Source organism: Rhamphochromis longiceps, linkage group LG6 (genome assembly GCF_057381845.1).
Source record: "Rhamphochromis longiceps isolate RC_006_pf linkage group LG6, R_longiceps_female_GT1.1, whole genome shotgun sequence".
In the NCBI taxonomy this organism is placed as follows: Eukaryota; Metazoa; Chordata; class Actinopteri; order Cichliformes; family Cichlidae; genus Rhamphochromis; species Rhamphochromis longiceps.
This window is the reverse complement of record NC_140562.1, coordinates 37,522,354-37,549,265: the sequence shown is the minus strand read 5'-3', so window position 1 is coordinate 37,549,265 and position 26,912 is coordinate 37,522,354. Positions and strand designations below refer to the sequence as shown.

Here is a 26,912-nt window from a genome sequence, read left to right as displayed (position 1 = left end):
TGTGATATCCATTTGTGATTTCACATATCTACATTTTAGTCATTACCAATCATAATTTTAATACGAGATATCACAAATGAAAAAAAATTATATCTGTTATGACTGTGCAAAACTGTCATATCCCAAACAAGATGTAATTAGTGCTTGTGTTGTTCCTAAAACAAGTGACTTTCAGATTGAATTTACTTTCTGTATTCTGTTTTACTACTTTTAACCTCTTAACACTCATCAGGTCACTTGAGTGTCATCTAGGGTTAGGGACAGGGTTTGAACTGTGTTAACATCCTTCATTTTAGACCCCTGTTTTTCCATCCATCCCCATCCATTTTCTGCTGCTTAACCATGCCTAGATTGACAAGACAGTAGTTTAAGCAGAGAAGCCCAGACCTCCTTCTGCATGGCCACCACCACCACATACAGCTCATCTGAGGGACACAAAGGTGTTCTCAACCTACCTGACAAATATATTCTCACCAGCATATCCTGGGTTTACCTGGGAACACCCTTCTGTTAGGACATGCCTGGAACACCTCACTTAGTACATGCTTAGGACACATGTTAGTCATGTGCATGAATCACCTAAGCTGGGTCTTTCCACTATATCGCCATCTTATCATGATGGAAGGATTTGTGTGCCCTAGTAAGTTATGTTGTCAGGGTATTTGCCTGTGTGGGGTCTCAGGTAAATTGGTCCTTGCTGAGGGGCCAGATGACGAAGAACTCACAATACCCCTATGAAGAAAACATCACCTAATGTAGGGCCTCTAGGCAGAGGTCCTAGATATTTTTCTTATTTTGGCTGTTCCCTTTATGAGACACTACAGCAGATCATCTACCAACACTCATCATCACATATATTAGGCTTCTCTGTGGTCTTATTAGCTATTACCAGTAATCTCTACAGTCTAAAAAAAGTCCCTACTCTCACCTCCACACTCCTGGCTTCTCCCTCACTGCCTTTGAACAAGCATTCTTCCGCTCTCAGTCTTGATGATCCACATATTTTGTTAGGTAAAGATTTTGGACCCAACGCCCTTCCTGACACAACCTTCCCCATTTATATCAGCTTGGGACCAGCACTAGTAGTACACCAGCTTGTGGCTTCAGCCCCCGTTGCCTGGCCCTGGAGGCCCTAACAGTTCAGTCCCTGGTTATTGTAACTATCCAATGGAATATGAATTTTCCTGTGTGTCAAAAACAAAACGACACCTCCAAAAGGCCAGAAAATTTGTAAAATCAACATTTAGGAAAGGTTAACATCTTATAGTTTCAAAAGAGCTTGGAAAGAGAGTGAGTACCACGACCTGAATGATTGAGAACCTACACACACATCTTATAGTTTCTGAAAATTTGCCTATTTAGCATGTTTCAGAAACAAAAATCAACTCTAATCCTAGAATGAATGCCAATGAGCTGATGGAAATCAGGACTTTAACATCACCGAGGTTACAACCAATACATTTTCAAGGTTAGGGGTTGCAATAAAGGTAGTTATTACCTCTTTTTTATGCAATTTTCACCTGTTTGACACACCCAGTATAGAAGTTGCATATGCATATTAGACTTGCTTAGCATATTGCTAAAATCAAATATTATTATTATTATTATTATTATTATTATTATTATTATTATTGAATCGTTATGTTATATTATTTTTTTCTAAATTAATTAATTAATTTGTTATAAAGTGAAGCCTAATTCAAGTGGGGTCACGTGTTTGTGCCACGGCGCTTGATGGTCCCGCCCCTCTGTGATAGACAGAACTTAACGCCGCCCTCTGAATGTCTCATAACAGCAGCTGGCAGCAGAGAGCGAGACAGCAGGAAGCAGGCAGGGCACGGACAGCTATTACATACCTGGCTTTGCAGAGTACTCGTCACCGCTTCGCCCACAGCTTTCTGTCAGAATATACACTTTTTCCTGCGACTTGCACGCAGCTCAAGGCGCATGCTCAGAGTAACCGACGGCGCATTTGTTTTATTCAGGAACTCAGAGGTGAGTACAGTAACGCCAACCGCAGCTGAACAAAGTGAAATCTGCTCCCACAGTTTCAAGTCTTCGTGTTTTTGTGTCAAAGCCAGCTAACGCGTTAGCTGTGCCTGGACCACCTCTGGCTGCCCTTCGCATCAATGTCAGATAAAGAAGAGCTGGACGGAGGCGGTTTGAGCGGAGTGTTAGCTAGCCCCGTAGTCCGGTGGTAAATAACGGGATGTTGTTCGGTAACCCCGCGAACGAGATGTTCTAGCTTGTCGAGATACTTTTACATTAGGTTCAGATAATCTGTGAGTATTCACTGTTGTTTTCTCTGACTGCGGAGTTAAAGAAAGAGCTGGCGTGATTTCTTCGCCAAAAACAAGTGACAGTTAGCTTCACCCGCTGTACAGTTGCAGTACTCGTTGATCCACGCTCTCTCTCCAAGACTGAGCATAGGAAACAAAGCCTGCTCTAAGTTATGTTTGCTTTTCAGCTGCTGTCTGCAGTACTGTTGAGTTGACCAGGTTTTCGTAATGCTTAGCTGTGGATTTTTGCAAGCCAGAGCTTCCTTCTGACCCCATAGGACCCATTTCACAACATGGGCAATTAAGATAGAGCTAAGAAAGCAAACAAGCTGTAAAATAACAAAAAAGTGATTTGTCTACCAGTTGTGTCCATACTTGTTTTTAAATACGAACAGTTAAAATAAGGTTTCAGATGAAATCAGCTGAAGCTTTTGTTTTGTGTTCTGTGAAGCTGCACACTGATTGCAGTGGTTTTTGTTTGTTTTTTATGTCTGTGGCCCTGTTGACAGTTCTTTGCCTCAGCATGTGATTCTCATTTGCTTTTGTGCTGGCACTAAGAAGAAGAAAGCTGATCTCTACCCTTCCTTCCTGCAGCCTCTCCAGCAACAGTACAGGAATGACAGCATGTCAGCATAAGAGGAAAAAAACACACAACACTGGCCTTTTAAGCTAAAAGACAAAACCAGAAACTAGGCTTGCATTCCACTGGAGCATAAATCCACAAGACTTCCCATATGTCTCTTTTTTTAGGTCTCAGCTTTTTTGCTTGCAATCTGATGTTATAACCAAATAAGGACCCATTCATATTCTGACTACCATGATCCCCATGTTAAACTGTATCACATGTCTTTGTTTTATCTCTCATTTTAATCTGGCTTGAACTTTTACATACAGTAGGTCCTCACCCTCCACTGTGTAATCTAATCCTAGTTTGATAATTACACAGGAAACACCATAATTAGGCGATGATAACCAAACTATCAGGATATTGGTTTGGCTCCTTCCAAGTTTTAAACCACTCAATTTCTACAGGTTGGAACTTGATTAGCTCATCCACATAATCCCATTTCTAAAGTCTAAAGGACAAAGTGTGATTGAATTATATTTCTATTCACCACAGACTTTGCTGCTTCTAATGGGGGTTTTTCCCTCTTTTGTTGTCTGATCAACACGGATATTCAGCAACTTACATTTAGGCCTTCTGTGTCTCTTTCTTCTTGTCTCTAGAGACTGAACAGTTAGAAAGATGACCACTTCATGGAGTGACAGACTGCAGAACTATGCAGACTTGCCCGCCAACATGGACGGCCTTACAATGAAGAAGTACAGGAGGGAGCCCTACCACAGGTATGAAACATCCACAAGGGACACACTGACATTTCACAGCATAGATTAAGCAGCCAGACAGAGACTACTGTGGAAAAAACAAATAAAACTCCTGGACTGATGATTTTGAATTATGAATAGAAATGAAAGTAAATGAATGATAGTTTTCAGGAAGATTTGAGCATTTGTAATTTGGGGCTGTCAGCGCAACATAAAGAATATACTGCTTGTAATATAAGGATTAATAGTGCTCATAATTCAGCTTTCATTCAGAGGTTAAATCTGCAGGTAATAATAAAATATTGTGGACGTCCATTCTGTAATATGAAAACTAATAATATGCAGTTTCTGTTTGTTAAAATGATGGATTGTATGGCCACCCACCACAGAGGCGTTTACAGAATGAATTGCATAGTTATATACAGAACCACAAAGGAATCCAGGGCCGCTCTGTGATACAGACATCAGGACACTAAAGAAACTACCATTATTAATTTCGGACAGCTTATATTTGTGTTTTTTGTTTCCTTTTTATTTCCAATTTGTCATCAGCGAGTAGTCAAAGAAATTGAGTTAAATTTCCTTTGTTTCACGAGTGTGTTTGTTTGTTTCAGCTTAGCTTTTATTGCTTGGAAATGTTTAGTTTTGTTTTGTTTTATTTTTCTCAGTTTCAGTGTTAGTTCTAGTCTTTGGTTATTATAATGTAGGTCTGCTTTTAAAGGACAAATTTATAAAGTTCAGATCAGTTATTACAATACAGGATTTGACTCACAGCTATGTACATGTGCCAGACTCAGTTCACACTGCTGCCTCATACTTAATGTGTTTAGGAATTTGAAACTAAAACTAAAGGTATTGCCTCTGTGTCTTTATTTTGTAATGATGTTTTTCTCTTTAGTAAGAAACATTGTTTCTTTAAGGTTTTTTTTTAATGTATTTGGGGTTTTTTGTATTTCCGTTAAGAATTGATTGATTGACTAATTTATTTTTTACACCAACAGTAACATATAGTTATTTTAAGTAACTATAACAACGATAACTCAAATCATGACTTAACCAGTTGAGTTGTGTTGGGTGGTCTTTGGATTCCCCAACAGTTTATGACAGTAGCTTGTTACTATTTATTTCACCATGGCAAAGCATGTCATACATTTTAAAAATATACTAAAGTGCGTTTCTTAGATTTTACATTGTGTATCACTTATTGTCATTATAACAGAGTGACTGACTAATCTGTGATTATATCTGTGATTATCCTGTTAGCGTGCTGTGTTTTCCAGTTTAATTCCCGTCTTATTTTACTTGTAGTCTGCCATTGGTGCTCAGCATGTACTAGGCTATGTCTCTTTGTCACTTCGACTGTGAAGCAGGCTGTGCTGCCTTAGATGTTTCATAGAATTGATTGTGACTGGGGTGTGGTCTTTGTAGCTGTTATGCAAAATTTTTCACTCATGAAACATCAGCAGAATGACAAGACCCACGGGCTAAATGGACGACTCGAGATCCAGATATGCTCAGCATAATAAACATGTAGTTGGTTTTGCAGGGATTTTATGGCTTTGACTTTATAGTAAGTAGCTTTATTGACCATTAATATATCTTTTCACTTATAAACATCCTTGTTCCTTTACCTGCTTGTAGTAAAGTCCGTTCAGTTATACTGACATAATCAGGGGTTTATTCCCTGTCAGAGCAATAAAATGAGTGTTTCTTTTCAATGTTTAACTCTAAGGCATGTTTACAATGGGTACTGCTTTTCTTCCATGCTATTATATAATATGCAGTGCTCACAAGGTTTATGAAACCATCACTCATTTGTTTGTTCTGCATGTGCTGCTGGGGAATAAATCAACCAGTTCATGAACCAGCAAAGGGTTACACATGCAGTGCTAAGTGAAAGTTCAAAGGTGCTCTTTGAAACAATGTGACAGAAGTTCTTGGTCAGTGAAATCATTACTGATTTAAGCGTGACCTTTTGTTTATCTTACAGACTCACAAAGGCCTTTCCAAAAAAAGTAAGAGCTCAGCCGAAACAGTGCACTCTGTGTATATCACATTGCAGGGGGCTGATGGCTCTGCCCAGTGCAGATAAACGTTCGAGTCACTGTCTGCATGAGATTAAAGCGCAGTGGAAAAAATCTGGCTGATTGTTCTTCAGCTGCGCTCAGATGGAGTAAAAGTTATTAAGGGATTCACTTGTAGGTGCTATTTGAAGCAATACTGATGTCAGCAGGGCCAAAGTCAAGGCTGACTACAGTAATTGATCTTAGGAGGGGCACGCTTTATCATTTATGGCCGTTCTTTACTACCCCTCCCACAGGCATCTGGCAAGAGGTTACATCATAATGGCACCAGCAAAACAGAAATAGAAAAGATTTAAACATTAAATCCTTTGTTCATCCCTGCGAAATGTTGACTGTATTTGTTTTGGCTGATGAGGAGCACATCCTATTTTGATGAGCCAGTGTTAAATGTTAAATGTCAAAATAAGGCCATAATAGGCTCATTTTTTATAAGCAACTAAATATATAAAATAAATATAGATGATCAAATTTGATATAGCATTTTGATATTTGAGTACACGTTTTTCAAGTTTAAAAGGTCGTTAACCTGAATTTGCAAATCAGGTTTTTTTTTTTGGTTTTTTTTTACAGGTGATCAGTTTGAGATTCAGTAGCGCTTAATTTCATCTACAAAATTTATTTATTTGTAAGAAAGGATTTACATTAAAAAAAGAAAGAAAGTAAAAAGTACTATTAACTTTGTTAACAGTTACAGCATAAACATATTTAATTAAATTTTTATTTGAATAAAGAAGTCTAAGGATATTTGAAGAGGTAATTTTCTGTTGAAAATCACAACTGGCAGTTTTCACGGCCACAAAAATGAATTTAAAAAATAACCAGTAGTTGTAGGCCAACGACAAATGTGTATATTCAACCAGATGTGAGTAATGGGAAGCAGCTGTAGCTTGTGGCACTGGCGTGCTTGATTCTACCCGACTTGTGATTGTTCTAGATGTCTTTGAGGGCCCACAAACATCATGGTTCACAACAACCCTGACTGACAGCACACAACAACAGAGAATGACGCAGAATGGCCACAATCATTTTTGCAACAAGTCAGAAAATTTCTGAATGGCAAGACAGCAAAGAGAGAGAGGGAGGGGGGCTTTGTTTGTGGGTCCACTGTTGCCCTGCGTTGCTGGAGCAGTGTCAGACCACCGGAGAGTCAAACCGAGGTTTAATTTCACACAGAATGCATTGCCAGTCGTGTCGTGGACTTTGCTCTAAATGGGAACTTGTTCACTATGGAGCCGCTGCCAGGTATTTCACAACTGATTTAGACGTTGGTGAAGATAAATAGACCATTGTCACAGAAAAATGAGAAGATTAGATGCCTTGCAGTTTTAGACTTGTGTATCAGTTCACCCTTGTTTTTAATTTAGTGTCATTCTTGATTTTTCTGTTGGTCTGATACATATTTCGGTTCTTGTATGATTAAATATTGACTTGTATAGAATTTCAACTATGTCACAGCTGTAGAAGATAAGTTATATAGGTCTGTGCTAGCAGTCAGAGTTACGCAGACAGTGTGTGGCTGTATTTTCTGTGTCTACGAAGCGCTGGTTTTCATCGTGGCCACTTTATATTAAAGTATTTTAAGATATTATCAGAACTAATTATGTGTATTAATTTACTATTATCGTTAAGGAACACGCCAGCAAGTAGATCTCATAAAATACGCTCTAGAGAAACAAACAACTTGTAATAATGAAAGTATCAAAGAACCATCATCCTTGCATGGTATTTCCAGTACATACAAAGATGAAGTGATCTGAAATGGATATTTAGTTCTCATTTTCATTACAGCACCTAAAATGTAGTTAATTATGTGTTATATATTGGTGTTTAATAAGGCTGAAATGACTTGGTAAGCTCTTCTTAAGCACTTGTCATAAGCTGCCTTTTGGCTTCTTAAGGCTCTGTACCTAACACAATAACAGAATTTATTCTTTTACACTGTGTGGTAATTGCCAAATTTGGAGTAGTAGTAGTAGTGGTAGTAACTTCATCTTTTTTTTCTGACCTTTAGATTAGACACTCAAGGACACCCAACAGTAAACAAGATTTGTCCATGTTAGAACTTATCATATTTTCATTTTATGATTTATGTGGATAGAATAATTTGAAGTAATGAGACTGTACAGAAAATCTGAAAGAATAGGGCTATAGCTATCAGTCAAATCTATAAATCACCTATATCATTGTTTATTTGGTGTAGTCTTTTTTTTTTTTTTTGGCAAACAAACTCAAACTGCAAGCTCATAGAGGTGACACCGAGGTTTGTAATCATAACTGTACAAAAGAATGCAAAAATAAGAGTTACACTCTTATTTTTTAAGAGTTACACTCTTATTTTTGTGTTTTTTACATTTGCTTTATGTATTTTTCTAGATTTGATTTTCACAGTTATTTTAACACCTCAGTCTATGCATGCACAGTGAAATGCACTGAGTCTAAATTACCTGACTTGATAAAATGTAAATCTATAGATGTACCTTTTGATAAAATTTAAAAGTTGTACTTGGAAGAAAAAATGATAGTTGTTGGATATGTATATGTGGGATAACATTCTTCTTTTTCTCACTTGGGGCAACTGCTATGAGTCATAATTTGTTGCGGATGATTACATAAAATTTACAAAAACCTTTTCCCCCCAGAATCTTTGTCAACAGAAGCTTGGCAATGGAGAAGATTAAGTGCTTTGGCTTTGATATGGATTACACTTTAGCAGGTAAGCTAAATACACAGTCACACAATCAATTACAATCAGTCATAATCAGATCAGAGTTTGGATAATCAGTTAACTAATGAAGTGAGTGATTGGAGGGAAAAAAATGCCTATTTATCATTTGAAAAAGAGATTTCACAGTACTATGCAGTCCTATTATAACAAATTATACCCTAAATGGTTCCTGGACTTAAGACTGTAAATAGCGTCCAGGTGCTAATCGGATACAGTTGATTAATTGATCATCAGCAAGTGGGACCACCTCTGTAAAAGCAGACGTTTTGGCAGTTTTCTGGATTGAACAATTGACATGTGTTATCACAATGCCACAGTTTTCCCAGGAGAGGACCCCACAAATTTACCCCAAGTTCTGACAATGGAAAGAAAATTTTAAAACCAAATTTAAAAAAAAAAAACCCCAAAAACCCAAACAAACAGAAAATCAACACAAGACTTCTAGAACAATGACATTTGAACAGATGACACCAAAGTGGAGCTCTTTGACTATAATGCACAGTTTGAATACCAAGTACAGCATATCAGCACAAACACTTTATACCAACTGTCAAGAACAGTAGTGAAGAGGTGATAATTTGGGGGGTTTTGTTTGTTTGTTTTTTGCAACTGTAGGACCTGGTTACCATGCAGTCACTGAGCTGACCATGAACTACTCTGTATACCTGAGTCAAAGATGATGCTCTCTGTTAGACAGCTAAAGCATGGCCGAAACTGGGTCATGCAAGAGGACAATAATCCCAAGCATACCATTAACTCTACAACATAACAGCTGAAAAGAAAAGACCCAATGACAAAGTCACAGTCAGATTATAATTATTTTTATGATTTTGATCTTTTTTTATTTTTACTTCTTTTTAATTCTAAATTTGCCAGTTTTTAAGAGACGTTTGTTATATACGGTCCAAAAGTGTTTTAGATTTAATAAACAATCTATCAATTTATTGATCTAATGAATCAGCACTTTTTAGGGTTTTGGTATGCAGGCCAAGTTGGCTGGAGTGTTGTATAGCACATTCTCAGTTTACATGGCTCGTCTGTGCTGTCATCAACAATACAATCTTGTCAAAATGACCATTCCTATCTTGATAAACGTTATGTAATGAATCTATAAAAGTGTCTTGCAGTGGCATTGGTTGAAAGGGAAACCAACTTTGTGGTTGTCACGTTAAATTTAGATTTTGAGAGCGCATTTATTTATGTGCCTTTAGAAGCTGAAAAAAACTCCCTAGCTGTTAAATGTGCTGTGACCTCATGTTTGGTGTAGATGTTGAAGTCTATAGTATCCCTTTCTTTTCAGCTCTATATTTGGGTACCCTACCATTGCCCCTGAACCACAGCTTGTTGTTCATAAAGTATTATTTAGGTCAATGATAGTGATACACTGAGTATGCCATAACACTAGGATAACGAAATGTTAAGCCAGCAGTAGCTCTCTGTAACACAGACTTAATTGTGTATGTTCTTTTTCCTAGTGGCTAGCAACCTGGCTAAAAATATCCTGATTTTTCATGCCACTTTGTTCTGTGACTCAGCTCCAGTTTTCGGTCTCTACACATCTAAAAATAAATCTTCCCTGACTTTGAAAAACAGGTCACGTTTGTTTGTTGAGTTCAGCAATGACGGCTCCCCTGAGAACAAGAGTCACTTGTAGTTCTTCTTTGACTCTGGACCCCTATCACCATTCGGGGTATAAGAGATTTTACAGATGCTCAGCTGTTGACATGACTCTCTTTATGGGAGCTCATAACCAAGTGTTAATGTTTGCTTGAAGGGTGGCTATCGTGTATCTTTGGAGAGTGTTCACATTTTGATCACAGAACTGCTTCCTCAGATTGACTGTTGCTTAATCACATGCAACGCTATGTGATAGAAGGCGGTTTAGATGTGCAGCACGCCTGAAATATGTACATTTCAAATATTACTTGCTTTTTGCGTGCAATGTTTATGGAAAAAGGTAAGGAAGAAAGATTGGGATTATAAAAATAGAGATTTAAAGCAGAAACATAATTTATTTTTTTAAATCACTATGTAAAAACTCAATAATATCTGTCAGGAAATTTTGGTACACATGAACAAATGAAAACACAGATTATAGTTTAGAAAGTATGACAAAACTAAACATCAGTTGCTATTTCAATCTCCACTGTCCACTTCTGATGATGTGAAGATGTTGCCTACAGTGCTGCTCCTACAGAGATGAGGGGCTCCTGTCTCAGCTTGTAGATAAGTTGGCAAGAATCTGTAAGATTTGAAGATATTTTGCTATTTTAAGCTAGCAGTTCTCAAATATGTACTCTTTGCATAACAAGCGCGGTGGCTGAGTGTAACATATTGGGAGTGGATGGGAGCAGTTGTCAACATGATTAAAGAGTTGTGTTTTTTATTGAGTTCACAGCCTTCATTGTGGCATGTCTATGGTGTGTCGAGTGTTTCCAAACAGAGAAAGAAAGTCTAAAACTCAGAGAAACCAAGAGCAGTTTTTCAGTAATTCTTTTCGCAGTCATTAAGCATTTTGAAAAAATAGTGGGTTTTGGGGAAAACCCTTAAGTTAATTGAACGTATGCAAAACCTAATGTAATGATTTTGCTTATCTTCGGAGATTGTGTGAGGCTTTGGGTGAATTTTAAACACAGTCCCTGTCAACTGTAATCAGTTTGGCATATATCACACTGTGCAAAGACTACTATTGTGTGTATTCAGCATATATTGCAGTTCTGCATAGTGAATTTAAGCTGAAGATAACGGTCATATTATAAAACGTTTTAATAAGTTAACTTTTTCTTTACTTTGGTATGCGATTGTGATTGAAGCAGGAAATGCACTCCATGTCCTGATTCATGAAGATAATTCTCTCTGTTTTTCTGGATTAATCCTTGTGTTTACAGTGACATACTAAAATACCTTAAAAAGCTCAGAAAAATCACATCTTATGTATCGAATAAAAAAGGTAAAGTTTGGAAAGGAAATATTGCTAGGAATGCGAAGGAAAAAAACTATTAAGGTGCCTTTAAAGTTCTTGTGACCTTGGTTTCAGATGTCAAAGCATTTTTGATACATTTAAATGTATTCAAGAAAGAAGCAACAATCTAATCCATTCATAAAGCTTGCTGTGTAATCAAATTTCACTATGCCAGCAACAGGGGAATTCCATTTTAATTCAGATATTGAGAAATTACGATTGGTTCTTGGAGACCTCACCATCGCCTGTTACTAGCTGTGCTCCTGTTATCCCTTTCAAGCGTTTGAGAAGAGCACAGACTATAAAAGAAATGCAATGTAAACGAACTAATTAACCAAAAATTAAAGTATTTGTGTTCATATGACTGTCTATAGCTCTTGGAATAAAGACGGTCAAAGAAAATGTGATTTCAGGGCTTGTTTTTAATATCAGCATAAGTATTTTAGATTGTTATAGACAATTTCATAATGCATTGTCGTCATGCATCAGTGTAATGACGTACAGTGACTTCCAGAATGAGACATTTTGTGCAATTTTTCTCAACACGAGGATAAGAAGAGGTGAAAAGTTTGTTCTATTCTAAAGCTTTAGTGCAAACAAATTGCAAATATCATACATTTCGTAAGACTTTGTAAACTGAATTAGCAATGTTGAGACAACATTGCGTCATCTGTTCTTCTGCTCCTAAAGGGAACACGTAACACCCTGCAGAAAGTTGCTCAAACACAGTTTTAGGCCCAGATTGCAGTGAGAGATACAAGCAGGTTTGTCCTAGTTTTCTCACAGACTTTTGGCTGGAATGTGTGCCCCTGAGGCAATGTTTAAGCTTTCTAATTTTTCCCACAATATGCTTCATAGTGTTGCAAATTTGTCACAGAGGCCTACATTTCCACTTTATTCTGTGAAAATATTAAGACACAAGTTAAATTATTGCTGTGTGAAATGGGTCAGATAGAGTCTCCTTGTACGACACACTATATCTGATTTGGAGATAAGGGTCTATCAGCAGAAGGGCTTTCTGCTGGTTGTTTATCTTGTATGCAAGAGGTCTACGTTACATCTAGGCCTGTGGTGGCCTGGCCTATAAACTCTGGAGACATACGTTGCTGCTCAGCAGTGGGAGTATAATTATCTGGCATCAGTCCCATTGGGGATAAAAAGGGAAACAGATCTCTGAAGTTCCCACCACAGGGGGAGAGAGTCAAGGACACAGCAAACAACAATAACCCAACTTCCTGTTTACAAAAAATGCAGTAAACATGAGCATCTCAGCTGTCTCATTTACTAAAACATGCAGCTTTATGTTGCATTATGTAGTCTTGGGTGTGGCTTTCATGAAATACAGTTCTACGATAGTCTATCAACAGTTCACAGTTCGAAGATTTGATGTAAAGGGCTTTTAACATAAAATACCTAACCATAGTTCATTCCAAACTTAACTCTGGCTGGTGCACTTTCATTAAACAGTAACATTATGGACAAAATGACATTTTAAGCCAATTACTGGGGGAACTTTAGTAGCTTTTGACCTAATATTAACTTTGTGTATTAGGGAGTTTTAGCTGTCCCATAGGTTTTAAAATTGTCTAGAATAATTATTATATATCAAACCATTTTCCTGATTCAGTTTTCCAGCCTGACAAACTCGTAATGAGATTTGATTTATTCTGTTTTATGTGTGGGATGTACTAATTTCCAAAAGACAACATGTAAAGAGAGACTCCCAGTGACCTCAAGTGAAGAGGGTGACATAGGGGAAACAGGTTTTAAAATAGGCTTCTTTGTAGCAACTCATGAGGAATATTACAAGTAAGCAAAGAGGAGGGGGGAATGCAGTTATATTGGTGTATGCTGCTGCTGCTCTGGGCAGAGGGCCCAAACCCTGTTTACTGGGAGAACACAGCAGGGGGTGAACTACAAGAGGTTACGTGATTAAAATGCAGAAACTGCCTCATGCAGTTACATCATATGATTGTTGGGGTTTTCTTTGTTTTCTTTGCATTATTGTAGGGTCTTTACTTTACAATATAAAGCGCCTTGAGGCGACTATTGTTGTGATTTGGCGCTGTTTAAATGAAATTGGATTGAATTCATGCTTACAGAGTAAAGGTGTCAACAAAAGAACAGAGCTTTACTGAACCCAGGCTTTTCCTGTACTTCTCTGTGTACTTATCATCTCTCTGTATAACCCAGGACTTGTGTATACACACACGTTTTCCAGAGTAGGACACAGATGTTTTCCTGCTTGACCTACAGTGCTGTTCCCTCCAACTAACTCTTCTCTAAGTATCATCAGCCAATATGTCATACCCTTGAGGGGCCTTCCACCACCCCACTGGGGGTGTAGAAAGCAAGCATTAACACCAGTGCATTCTCTGTTTTATATTTATAACATCTGACATATTCTTTCCCCCTGTCAGAAAGCATTTTAATCCTCTGCCAGTCTTTTTTTAGCCTTGCATCACTGTATGTTTTAATTTCCAGAGCCCACTCCTGTCTCGCTTTTCGTTTAGCCTGGGGTAAATATCTACCACTGGCAGTGACGGGTTAGGGGCTCGTCAGTTGGGCTCATTAAAGCCACTGCTTAACATCAAGTGATTTTTCATTTGCCCGCCCGATCCTCTTTCTTTGTGGATTTACATGCAGAACATCCTGGTCTGTGTTGGTAGCCAGGACTGAGAAGGGCATTGGGTGTGAGGGGATGTTCCAGTAGAGTGAAAACATGTTGTTGACAAAATACAGACAAGATGATCTCAAATGGATAAGGTGGCCTTTGAAAACTCAAACTTATTTGTTGTGTAACTTGAGTAAGTGCAACAAAATGCATATCACCTCATTAACCATTGTTTGCCATCGAATCACCCCACAGGCTATGCTTCTGGGGTTTTTAAATACAACATTGTTTGTATAATTTTGAGTCAGGTTTTCAGATCGATACCATTTCAGTACAGCATCACTGTCAATATTAAAGTAGTTATCCTACAAAAGGTAATAAATACAAATTCAAATAAACAGGGGAAAAAGTTTTTAAACATCTGATTTAAAATCTGTTATATTGATAATCAATCATTTGTTTGATTCTATATGTATGTATTTATAAAATATTAACTACTTTCATGTAACATTTCACAGTTTTTAAAGTGTCTACAGGACACTTTTATGGGCAGCTGGCATTATTTACTAAACTAATGTGCATGTGTTTCCTTTGTAGTGTATAAGTCACCTGAATATGAATCATTAGGCTTTGAGCTGACAGTGGAACGGCTAGTGTCCATCGGTTATCCTCAGGAGCTCCTGAGCTTCGTCTATGACCCATCATTTCCCACCAGGTGAGACCAATCCCATCTCTCTGCACAGACATCATGAGGCTGATCGTGGCCATCAGATTATTGACCAACTGCTGTTTCTGTTGCCTAATCTCTAAACTTTGTAGTCCAGATAACCTTTTAGCTGAGATATCTATCTTAGCCAAGTAATAGTATGAAAAACCCCATCACCTGTGCAAAGTTCAGTGTCACTGTATTTATTTTGTAGTAAAAGATAACAAGTGACAGGAGTTTAAGTGCCAAGATTGTTAGAAAGTTAGAAAGGCTGTTTTACTCGTGCATTGCAAAATCATGCATCCCTCTGCTCCTTTTTTCAGAGGCCTTGTGTTTGATACCATGTATGGAAACTTGTTGAAGGTTGATGCTTACGGTAATATCCTGGTCTGTGTCCATGGATTCAACTTCCTGCGAGGGTAGGTATTTTCAACATTCCCCCTCAAAATGCACAGATCTCTGCATACAAGCAAGCATCATAAATATAAACATTTGATAAAACATTTTATTCCCTTTTGTGCTTTTTTGCTTTTTCCAGCCCAGAGATCCGTGAACGGTACCCCAACAAGTTTATCCAGAGAGATGATACAGAGCGTTTCTATATCCTCAACACCCTCTTCAATCTGCCAGGTGGGTTCAAGTTCAAGCTTATTGTAGCCATTTCAACAAAACAACTGATAGGAATTGTTATGGTGTGCTCACATATAAAACAAGACACATTCCACAACACACAGCACCGCACAACGTGATACAAAATACAAGTGCATATAACAGATCAGCCCATAGTAGCTCAGTGTATCTACCTTTAAAGTGATTTTTAGTGCAACAGGATATAGTCCAGATTGCAGAAGGGAACACTCCATAGTGCAAGTAGTACAGTTAATATTGCAAATGCATGATACATACATACACATTTTACTGCCCAATGCATTTCGATTATATGAGCACAAGCTGATGTAGGTAAAGTGAATTAATAAGAGCTTCAATGCATCTTCAAGAGCCTAATAGCTTGGAGTTAAGTATTATCCCTAAATATGTTCAGCTAGTAATGGTTTTGCCCAATGGGAAAAGAATGGAAAAGGTCATGTTAAGGGAGGATTGGTCATGGATGATGCTTCTGGCCTTGCTGGTGATTCTGGCGGCTTAGTGTGAAGCTATATAAAATGGATCATACCTTACAGACTGCCTCTCTATTTCCTTAGCTGCTAAATAAAGTCAAGTCTCTGGTGGGCTTAACAATAAGACCAGTGTTTAAGTCCGATGATAAAAATTGGCGTATTGCGGTGGTGGTGGTGGGAAGAACTTTCCCATACAGAAGAATGGGATGAATGTGTACAACAGAATCTAAATCTGGAAGGCTGGGGCGGCAAATAATTTCACTGAGGTTCTTGACATTATCTTCCAATCTTCCTGTTTCCTTCACAGAGACCTACCTTTTTGCTTGCCTTGTGGATTTCTTCACCAACTGTGATAGATATGACAGGTAAGAAAACCTTTCTCTGCTTTATCTGGCCTGCAACAAGTTTCTGGGCGCCGCATGATGAGACCATGACAGTTGCAAGCCACAAAGGGTCAAGAGCAAGCCCTAACGCATGGGAGGGTTCAGGTGTCTCAGCTGCTAATCTCGTCTAATTCTATTGTTAATCCAATGGGAGTTCAGTCAAATAACCCTTCGTTTCGATTACAATTACTATATCTATTAATCTGTTCTACCAATTGTGAAAAAGTATGGATTCTTATCAAATTCAGATAGGAATAAAAACAATTACTAACTATTTGCAGAGAATGAAATCCTGATATAACAACAAGATAATCCTCTGACTGTTAAAGTAAGGAGATTTAATGGCCTGTAATTTTTTTTTGAGAATGTAATCTGGAATGGTTGCATGTCCTTTGTCCTCTGAAACCTGGTTGTTGGTCTTTTAGGGGGAGAATGTTTTCCTGTTTGGCTGGGGACCCCTCCAACAAGGGAAGGCTATCCCATTTAAAAGCAAACAAAAAACAAATGTCATGTTTTTGAAAACCTTCTATAAAACTATGGCCTGTCCGACGGCTGTGTACGTGTGTGTCTTTGCTCCCCTCCCCCAGCTGTGAAACTGGCTTCAAAGATGGCGACCTCTTCATGTCCTTTAAAAGCATGTTCCAGGATGTCCGGGATGCTGTTGACTGGGTCCATTTCAAGGTAAAACACATGCAACCACTAAGATTTAATCTGATTTGTTGGAACTAAAACTAGATCATGTGATGAAATAGAGTGCATAAATTATATCTTGAGGACAAGTTATTATTTGCAAAGAATAATTGAATTGAAATAAACATACTGGCATGTTGTATCATCACAACCTCTCATACTTTTGACATCTCTGTGATACCCCTTCCTCTGTCTTGGTGGAAGTCTTACCTTCCTTATTTATTCTGGCCAAATATAACATAATGTGATAACAGAAGGCAGCCACCAACAAGCCAAGTAAAATTTTCCTCATACGATGTCTGAATCGAGTCTCTTGACAGAATCCAGTTAAGTTTGTAATATTTACTTAAGAACATCAGGATAATGTCTCCCAGTTTTTATCTGATATGTATTTGTGAAGACGACATATACAGGAAATTTTGAGACTGTCTTAATAATAATGCCATTCATCATATCGTTCATATGCAGGCATATATTTTCTGTACACATATGTTTCAGTCTGCACTAACATACTAACACAAATTCACAGTTAAAATTCTGTCAACTATGTCTTCTTATATTCAGTTAAAAAGTACTTATACCTGTTTCCAAAATAAACTGCAGTTAAACCATGCATATTTGTCCTAGACTGTAAACCAATTTTTAAACCTTTGCAAAAAGACAAGTTGTTTACAGAAGAATTAGAGATACTCTTGAAACACTACCACTGATTATGCCACAACTAAACAACACAAGGTCCCAAAGGTTCTGCAGCAGTCGTCACCAATTACTGCTTCCAAACTGCTATTAACCATACAGCTGTACTTTAAAATGTTACTTCACTAGAATGTCTGATCTTTATTGTGTATAGTGATCTTTTCTTTAGAGTTTGACACTAGAAAGCTGTTTTAATTTCGTGTGCTAAAATTGAACATCACCCTGAGCATCCGCTGAAAAGGGAGTGAGTTCAAGATGTGTAAGCACGTTTCAGTGATGTCTTAAAGCTAATGATTAAACTTTTGAAATGTTGCATTATTGCATAATGATAATGGATAGAAAGATTATACCAATGTTAATGCAATTTTAAACAAAGGAGTTAGGTTTACTTGTCATTTTAAGAATTTTTATCAGCGTTTTTGGAAATCCAGCATTATTCACTGATATCTATAGTTATTGATGATTTTGCTAACCCCTTTGTCTCACATTGCAGGGTACGCTGAAGGAGAAGACTGTGGAGAACTTGGAGAAGTATGTGGTGAAAGATGTAAGTAGTTTGTATTCACTGTGAGTGCACTGCTGCAGAGAAAACACACACAGTGTCTCACACTCTTGTAGTCTGTGAAGAGGCTGGTTTGTAAAGATGCTTAGAGCTTCATTCTTTCTCTTTCTTTTCTTCTTCTCTGTTCCCACCAGGGAAAGCTGCCTCTTCTTCTCAGCCGAATGAATGAAGTATCCAAGGTTTTCTTGGCAACCAACAGTGACTACAAATACACTGATGTAAGTGTGTGTGTGTGTGTGTGTGTGTGTGTGTGTGTAGTTATGGTGGAAACTTACTGATTAGGGAAAACAGTAATGCAATAACAGTGAAAGACTTAGATGCCAGTAAGTTAATGCCGAGATCCTTTTATTAGTTTTCTACCAGTTTGTCGGTAACACGTGTATTAGCTTATGAACAAAGTATGTGTCGCATCAGACTTAGAGACGTTGTGTTGTGTTACAGAAAATCATGACCTATTTGTTCGACTTCCCTCATGGCCCAAAGGTAAAACATATTTTTTCTATTTCTATTTGGTGACGATTTTTTTTTTTATTATTGTCAAACATAAATGTACATCATGGTTTTATCTTTGTACTCATGTTTGTGTGTTTCCATCCACCCCAGCCTGGCACCCCGCACCGGCCCTGGCAGTCCTACTTTGATCTGATCCTGGTGGATGCCAGGAAACCGCTGTTCTTCGCAGAGGGTACAGTGCTCAGACAAGTGGACACAGTAAGCAAAATCAGAAGAGAGAGTTCTGGCCAGAGAAGACATTATAAGTGAACCCTAGCTGGCATGTGTTATGTTGTGGCTTACAATCTGTCCCTTATTTGCTGTTCAGTCAGGGCTGTTCAGGATTTCTTCGTTTTGTTTTCCAAAAACACACCAGTTGTTTCAAACTGAGGGCCAGCTTACTGAAAACAGTGTAGAGTGCATGAGTGAATTTTTTGTTAGATAGTCGTTCGAGCGTAGTTTGCATTTTTGATTTAGTCACTGGTTCAACCTGGGATCCATTCTAGGGTCGAATTAGACAAAATCTGTATGTCAATTATTTTGGTACATATATATTAATGGGAAGGCAATGATCACAATGATTTAAAACGCATAACATTATGTAAATTTAAGCATGAATTTATGCCAGAAAAACGCAGAGGTAAAGGCCCTAAAAATATGCCATCAGTGCATAAGTAATTAAATGATTGTTCTCAGGAAGATGGAGCAATTGCAGAATGATTCAAAAACAGTCACTCACTTCACTTAGGTTATTCAGACCCACTTTTTAGTGACTTATTTATTTTCTTCATTTCAGACAACAGGACGTCTAAAGATAGGAACCTACACAGGACCACTGCAACATGGGATAGTCTACTCTGGAGGTAAGGCTTTATTTGTTTCATCATTCATTCTTTGAGCTAGGCTTTATTCATCTGTCATTCGTGGACCTTAAGAATGCATACATAGTTGGTAACACGCTACTGTCATTCAGGCTCTTCAGACATTGTGTGTGACTTGCTGGGGGCCAAGGGAAAGGACATAGTATACATCGGGGACCATATTTTTGGAGATATCCTCAAATCCAAGAAACGTCAAGGCTGGAGAACATTCCTGGTTATACCTGAGCTGGCCCAGGAGCTTCACGTGTGGACCGACAAGAGCTGTGAGTCTAGAAAGAACTTGACTCATAATAACACATAGTGTGCAGACATGTGGGAGGGCTAGTTTGACTGCTTGTTTTCTCAGTCTCAGAAAGGACTTGATCTTTAATAGCAATCTGAAATGTAAAATGTTGTGCAAAAACTACATCTATAAGTGCAAAACAAAAACCTGTAAATGATCTCACTCTCAAAGGATACATTCTCAAAACTTCAAATATTTGTACAGCAACTGTACATGCACTCAAATGTGCTGAAGAGAGAGAGATTCACGCTCTCCCTCTGTTTTCCAGCATTATTCGAGGAACTCCAGGGCCTGGATGTTTTCTTGGCAGAACTCTACAAGTAAGAACTGTGACCTTTAGCCTCATTCCCCCCCCCCCCCCAGGTTCCCATTCTGCTGCTCTTTGCTCTCGGCTGTAACAGTGTCTGTTTGCATACATGTGTGGATACTGCATATTTAACAGAAACCCACAGGGCCAATAGGGTAAAGTCTAAAGTGTCAAAGTGTGCACCTGATAAGCAGGTTCACTGACGTTATTTATAGCCTGGCGCAATTCTCTGTTACGCCACCTCTTTGACTCATCATCTTTCAGGAGGCTGATATCAGTATCCACACCCCCACCCAGTCCTCATCGTTTTTCTCCTGCTTCCTTCTCAGGCATCTGGATAGCAGCAGTAATGAAAGGCCAGATATCAGCACTATCCAGAGGAGAATCAAGGTACACCCTTAATGACCTCTGCTGCTATGACAACAGATGTGCTGCTTATGTGGTTTTAGTGCTGTTTGTTTCATAGAGACTAATCATTAAACCGCCTCATCAAAGAGCCCTTTCAGTCGGTGTTTGTCTCTCATAGGCTATCGGAAAAAGATGCAGATTCAGCTGTTTCACTGAACAAATACGACATCCCAAATAATTTATTAACCGTACTTTCCAGGGTTAATGAATCAGTGTCCCTCTTTTTTTGACGTGATTTTGAAGGCTTACCAGTTTCTCTTTTTCTTCTTGTTTTATAGAAAGTGACACATGACATGGACATGTGCTATGGCATGATGGGTAGCCTGTTCCGCAGTGGCTCCAGACAGACTCTCTTTGCCTCACAAGTGATGCGTTACGCCGACCTGTATGCAGCCTCCTTCATTAACCTGCTGTATTACCCCTTCAGCTACCTCTTCAGAGCGTCACACATATTAGTGAGTATCTGAATGTAAAGTGGGGGAATTGAATGAAACCACGCACCCTTAAGATGCAGACACATTGCCACACTTCACTGATGCACATACTAAAATATTGTCTGTTCTGATCTGTCATTGTTCGTAAAACATTTCAAAGGTTAACTGTGTTCTTGTTGTGTAAAAAATTATTTCTCCTCTTCCAGATGCCCCATGAGTCAACAGTTGAACACACCCACGTGGACATCGACACAGAGTCCCCGCTGGCTACCCGCAACCGCACCCACTGCAGCGACTGCAAAGAGCTAGAGTGCAAGCGCAACCAGCTGACCCGCTCATTCAGCGAGATCAAGCCACCCAACCTGTTCCCTCAGACTCCCCAGGAGATCACTCACTGTCACGATGAGGATGATGATGAGGAGGAGGAAGAAGAAGAAGAGTAATATAATAGGACCTTTAGAGGGGAGCCATGTTCCCGTTCCTGCCTTCTTATCTTTCCTAGTAGAGTCAAGTAGTGATTGCTTTCAAAGCGAGGCAGAGAGGGGAAAACATCTCCAGTGTGCATATGTGTGATCACACACGCTCACACACGTACACATTCTTCAAATTTCTGAGGATAAGTGTAAAGGACCAGTAGCAAGAGAGATCATATGACTGTCAGAAGACTGCATGCTCGGTCCTCTAAACAAAACCTGTATGAGCTTAGTTAAAAAAGAAAACAAACACAAACTTCTTGATTTGTAAATTCATTTGATTTCTGTATAATTCTCCCAGCAGACAGACAGAGCACACACACTCAAACAGACATCACACACCACGTTTCTTTATCTTTTTATACGCTGAGTTTTAAGTCCTGCTGGTGGATCACTTAGTTTTGGTCATGTTTACGGTTTAATCCACCAGGTTTGGACTTTCTACTGTAGTTTGAAGTGTAACACAAACTGACAGAATATGCACATTGCAGTCACGGCGTAAGTGCCGAAAAATCAGTGCAGACATTAAACATTTTTATATGCAACATGGGAACAACATTCAATTTTTTTTTTTATCCATTTTGTTTTATTTGCTTGCCCTTATAGAGCTGTAACTTGTATGTAAGAGTATTTCTGTGTGTGTTTCTGTCACGGTAGACTCATTCAGACTTTAGCATCCTGAGTGACGGTAAGCAAAGAAGATGTTGGACAAAACTGAAGCACAAGCTCGCACCACTCGATACCCAGATGAATATCTTCTTTGACTTGTTTGGAGTTTGGTTAGGCGTACACAAGTGAGGCTATTGAATTGATGCTTTGTTACCAAGCAACAAAGAGGACAGAGTATCTATATTTTATCCTTAGTCTCTATGACTACCCCGAAACACAGTACTGTTTCTATAAATACCTGTAAGGTAAATGAGATGAGCTAATCGTTCAACACCATGAGCGGGCTGTTATGCAGTATTTGTCAGCTTGATTGTTTTGGAAGTATAACGTAAGTTTTTCATTTATCAGATTTTTCTTTTTTTCTTTTTTGGTAAGGGGGGTGTACAGTACAAGGTCTTCAAGTTTGTTATTTTGCGAAGTGTGTAAAAAAAGGAAAGAGCATGAAAGTGGATTCGGCATGTAATGAAAGTAGTGTTTTCGACAAAAAACTTAATTGAAAAGGTCTAATGAGTTTTAGCTGATTTTTATCCACAGGTCCAGTATTATCATGCCATTCATAGGATGAAATATGAACTGTGTTTACAGTATTTTGCTAGCGGGCTTCTTAACACTACTATGTGTTGTAGATCGTGTTCACAGGTCAGAAATGAGTGAAGTGCTCCAACATTAAATGCTTGATTTTGCATTTGCTCTGATCGTTGCAACAAAATACAAGCTTGTTAAACTTAAAGCTCCTGAAAACTTATTCTAAAACACCTTACACACTTCGTCTTATACGACTTCTATTACGCTACAGTCGGACTAGGAAAAACTGCATAATATGATGTGGCACGACCAAAATGATTGTGACCGTGTGCAATTAACTTCCAAATTGTTGCCTTTGAAATGATTTCTTCAATTATGGAAATTATGTCTGCGACCAGTCACAGTCAGTTGCCCTCTTCAAAGTGTGTTTTGTGTTAAGATGGCGATAAAATAGCAAAATGAGTCAACATGTTATCAGTTTGCAACAGCAAAATGGGGTCAGTCTGTCTTTGACGTTATGGTGATGAATTTGCAAAATCACAAATCTGTTGCAAATTTGTTTTCTGTTTACATACGCAGAAATTCATATTAACTACTTGCATTCAGAGTCCAGTCAGAGCCTCATAGAAATTCAGAAATTCTTCCACAAATGGTGGCATAGTTGCTGCTGGATAGCGATTGAACTGCAAAATGACATAAGCGCTCTGCAACCTTGCCTGTTTTATGGGAATTTAACCAGAATACAACCAGCTGGTAACCAGCTGAGTCGCGTCTTGGAAAGAGATGCGCTCAGATTGATTGCAACATGTTGACTCTAGTTATTTGAATACCTTCAGTCCACGTTGGACCACAAATGTTTGGAGACAGGTTGCATTTATGCAGTCACTGTGTGATTGCTATGAAGCTTGTTATAGACTTCATAGCTTAAATAATTGAAACAACTTGTGTTATGTGGACTTTTCTGCTTAGGTGTTTTGTTTTGTTTTTTTAAATCCTAAATGGAAAAACAATTTTTGAATCAATATCAAAAGTTTTATTTTATTTAATTTTGAAAACTTTGGTTGAGGTGGTTTAGTAGGGGTTATGATAAAAGGAAAATGTGACGATGGAAACAAAACGTGACACTTCTGCTTGAAGTTTGAGCCCCTCTCCAATGGCACCAATCAGATTCATTTAAAATGCACACGCAAACTTACCTAATGACCAAACTACCCGCTAACTGCCACTGGAATGCATGTCAGTCTATACTGATTGGTTTAAAAAGTTAATGACGTCCCTGCTAGTTCAATTTCTCGTTTTTAAAAAGAATTTTGAAAGAAAAAAATCTTCCATTAAATTATTAAAACTGTTCAGATTTTGTTCATACTGGACTCTGCTGATCATCAAGAAAAGGTGATGGAAAAGTTTTCAGGATCTTTAATGCAGATGTCAGTGGCATCAGTGTTCATACACAAGGTAGAGTGCTGCCTCATATTATTTTTTTCAAACAGCAACTTTTTTCTCCCCCTTTTCCTACCATCCACTAAAAGCAACGTTAAGCTGCCTCACCTTTTTAAAGTAAGTCTCGACCTCTTCTGTCTTCAGTGTGTTGGATCGGCCTTTTGATTTAGGCCACAAAAAGGGAAGGAACATGCCGTTTAGTTTTTGGAATGATTTTTGGTTTGGCTTGATGTGGAGTGAGTAGTGGTGAATGTGCTTAATGCGTTGGATAAAACCATGTTGAACATATATGAACATATTACAGCTGTTTAGCCTTTGTTTTTTTGTTTGTTTGTTTTTTACAAGTGAAATATTTATATTTTATGTTCTGATGTTTGTTTCTTGAACATAGAATAACTGGATATGCTACATGATGCAGCTGCATTGCCAGCGTGGAAGAGGTGACTGTCTTTGCATCATTTCATGTGAAAATAACAACAGTATCCGCTCCGCTGTGGCCGTTATGGTAGCATCAGTTTGACTTCTATGTGAGGCTGCTGTCGGTGTAGTTTACACAGAGAGGATAGAGAGAAAAAACAAACTGTAAGCCTGAGAAAAAAAAGAAAAAAAAATCTTAAAATGAAGGGAAATGTGACTAGCATGTTAAGTATCATAATTTGTTACTTGTCATCAGCATCATGGGATTTTTACTTTTCTAAGCTAGTGTTTTCCAATGGTCTCTGTTTACAGAACTGTAAATAGACCTCGCCATTTCCTTTTCATATGATTTTCTTTAAAAAATATAACATTTTTTGTTCATTTTTATACAATATCTCATAAACCTGTCACTACGACTTGGAACTAACTAAAGACTGGTGAATAGGTTACAGTGCTTTAGAAGATTTTTATCTTGTGTTCTGATGCCCAGAATGCATCTGTATTTAACAGGTGCAAGAACTCCACTGTTCATTTTCTAACCTTTAGTAAACTTTTGTTTTTATGCATATCAATTTATGTTCTTCAGTGTTTTGTGTGTTTCCACAAATTATCCTTTAGACTGTACATTGAAGTAAATTACATAAAAATGTAGAATAAAGATAGTTTGTAATATTTTGCTGTTGCTTCTTGGGTTTTCTTCTCTTGATATTGTGTTAAGGGACCTGAAACCAGGTCATACATATATTGTTGTATCTATAGTCCAGAGCTAAAACTAAAATTTAAGGTATTTAATATACTCCTAACATATAAAATTTTTATTATTGACATAAGGTTTCACTTTTCTAACACTTATGTGGCAAATATACATCTGATCAGTGACTAAGGGAAATTCAAGGCTCAGTTAAAGGGTTTTGCACATCAGGACATAATTAAAAAATAATTTTATCCATAGCAGGTTTTAAAATATAACAAAATTCTTTTCCATTTAACAAAAATATTGCTAAACTGGAGAAGGCATCTATGACAAATTGAACCCTTATTTGTTTATTTTGCAAAGCTTCAACTGAACAAACCAAAAGACTTCTGGAACAATTTTCTTGGACAAACGACCAAAGTGGAGATGTTTGGCTGTAATGCACCACATTGCATTTAGTGAAGGCGTATTAGCACAACCCCATACCAACACACGGTAGTAGAGAGGTGATGATTTGGGTTTGCTTAGCAGGCACAGGACCTGATTACCCTGCATTTGTGTGTATGCCAAAGAGTCAAATGTTAAACTGTCTGTCCAACAGCTAAAGTAGAGCTGGAATTGGGTCATGAAACAGGACAATCATACCAAGCACATCAGCAAATACAATGCAACAGAATTCTGAAAAAGAGTCAGGGTCAGGGTGACTGTTCAGAGGCTCAGACCTCTGACAACGCTGTAAAGAAGAGTGGCTACAAGTCATAAAGCATTCAAGTAATGCTGGTCAAGCTGTTTCTACAAACTACTGAAACAAGGTGTGTACTATTCACACCCTGGTGTGTAATTTTTCACACCCCGTTTCTCCTCCTGCTGGAACAGAACATAATCCTGACTCAGCATTAAAGTCCTTAGTTTTAATCATTTAAGGTGCAATATTTTTCTTTTAATGTCCTCCATCCTCCACAAAGTATAAAGCAAAACATGGATAGCAATGGATGCTAAATTCTAACATGGGAAAGTTTGCAAGTGAGTATAGTTGGATGAGATGTAATCCATGGAGTTTAGGTGATGGCTCAGCTGAAAACTTACTATATCTAGTTGGACATTTTTTACAGTGTGTTAACCAGTCTACAGCGCCATGTCAGCAAAGCCGCTTTGCAACACACCTTCGTTTTCCTGCGCCTTGCCATTGATACGCAGCCTCTCCTGTGCTATGGGTCTTGCATTCCTTAAATACGTGATGAAGGTCGGGGAGGTGAGAAATCAAAGCCATGCTGCTAAACATATAGCACTGCAGATAGAAACATATTTCTTTTCATTACAGTTGTTCTGAATGAATTACAAACAAATCAGGATCTCTGAGAGTGATTTAAATGCTTAACAGCTGGTAAATGGTAATAAAAGCTACTGCTCATTAAGTAATGGCTTTGTTAATGACCAACAGCTTAAGAACCATTAGCATCTGAGTGTTTTGAATGAAGTGTTTTCTACTGATATTAACCTGACCCATCTTGGTGGGTTGTTAGATGAAGATTGTCCTGTTTTTAATTGCTGCTCTGGTGTGAGTATCAGTAAAACGTGTGTCAAGTAGAGGAAGTCCTGTCTCAAAAGCAAACATTTGATGCAGCTTCATATGTAGCACACAGAGTCACCGGCTGCCTTGTCTGTTAATCATTCACTTTTTTATTAAACCACTGGCTGGAGAAGGCAACGAGAGTGTCACGTTCAGGCAGAAGAAGAATTATGG

At 38.2% G+C, this 26,912-nt stretch overlaps 1 protein-coding gene across 1 annotated transcript; it reads left to right on the top strand.

Annotated features, from left to right (window-relative positions):
• Positions 1–1,786: 1,786 nt before the first annotated feature.
• On the top strand, positions 1,787–25,146 carry nt5c2b (5'-nucleotidase, cytosolic IIb). Its single transcript, XM_085410560.1, has 18 exons — positions 1,787–1,995; positions 3,509–3,626; positions 8,329–8,402; positions 14,588–14,705; positions 15,020–15,115; positions 15,235–15,326; positions 16,122–16,179; positions 16,785–16,878; positions 18,077–18,130; positions 18,280–18,363; positions 18,587–18,628; positions 18,749–18,856; positions 19,434–19,500; positions 19,611–19,781; positions 20,070–20,121; positions 20,438–20,498; positions 20,795–20,971; positions 21,157–25,146. The coding sequence occupies exons 2-18, from the start codon at positions 3,526–3,528 to the stop codon at positions 21,391–21,393; spliced, it is 1,686 nt and encodes a 561-aa protein (XP_085266686.1). The 5' UTR covers positions 1,787–1,995; positions 3,509–3,525; the 3' UTR covers positions 21,394–25,146.
• The last annotated feature ends 1,766 nt before the right edge of the window (positions 25,147–26,912 follow it).

Excerpts from the sequence above, each read along its gene's own strand:
- nt5c2b (XM_085410560.1), top strand. The coding sequence starts at position 3,526 with ATGACCACTTCATGGAGTGACAGACTGCAGAACTATGCAGACTTGCCC. Across the intron at positions 16,180-16,784 it reads AACTGTGATAGATATGACAG|CTGTGAAACTGGCTTCAAAG; the intron begins GTAAGAAAACCT and ends CCCCTCCCCCAG. Across the intron at positions 20,122-20,437 it reads TTCTTGGCAGAACTCTACAA|GCATCTGGATAGCAGCAGTA; the intron begins GTAAGAACTGTG and ends CTTCCTTCTCAG.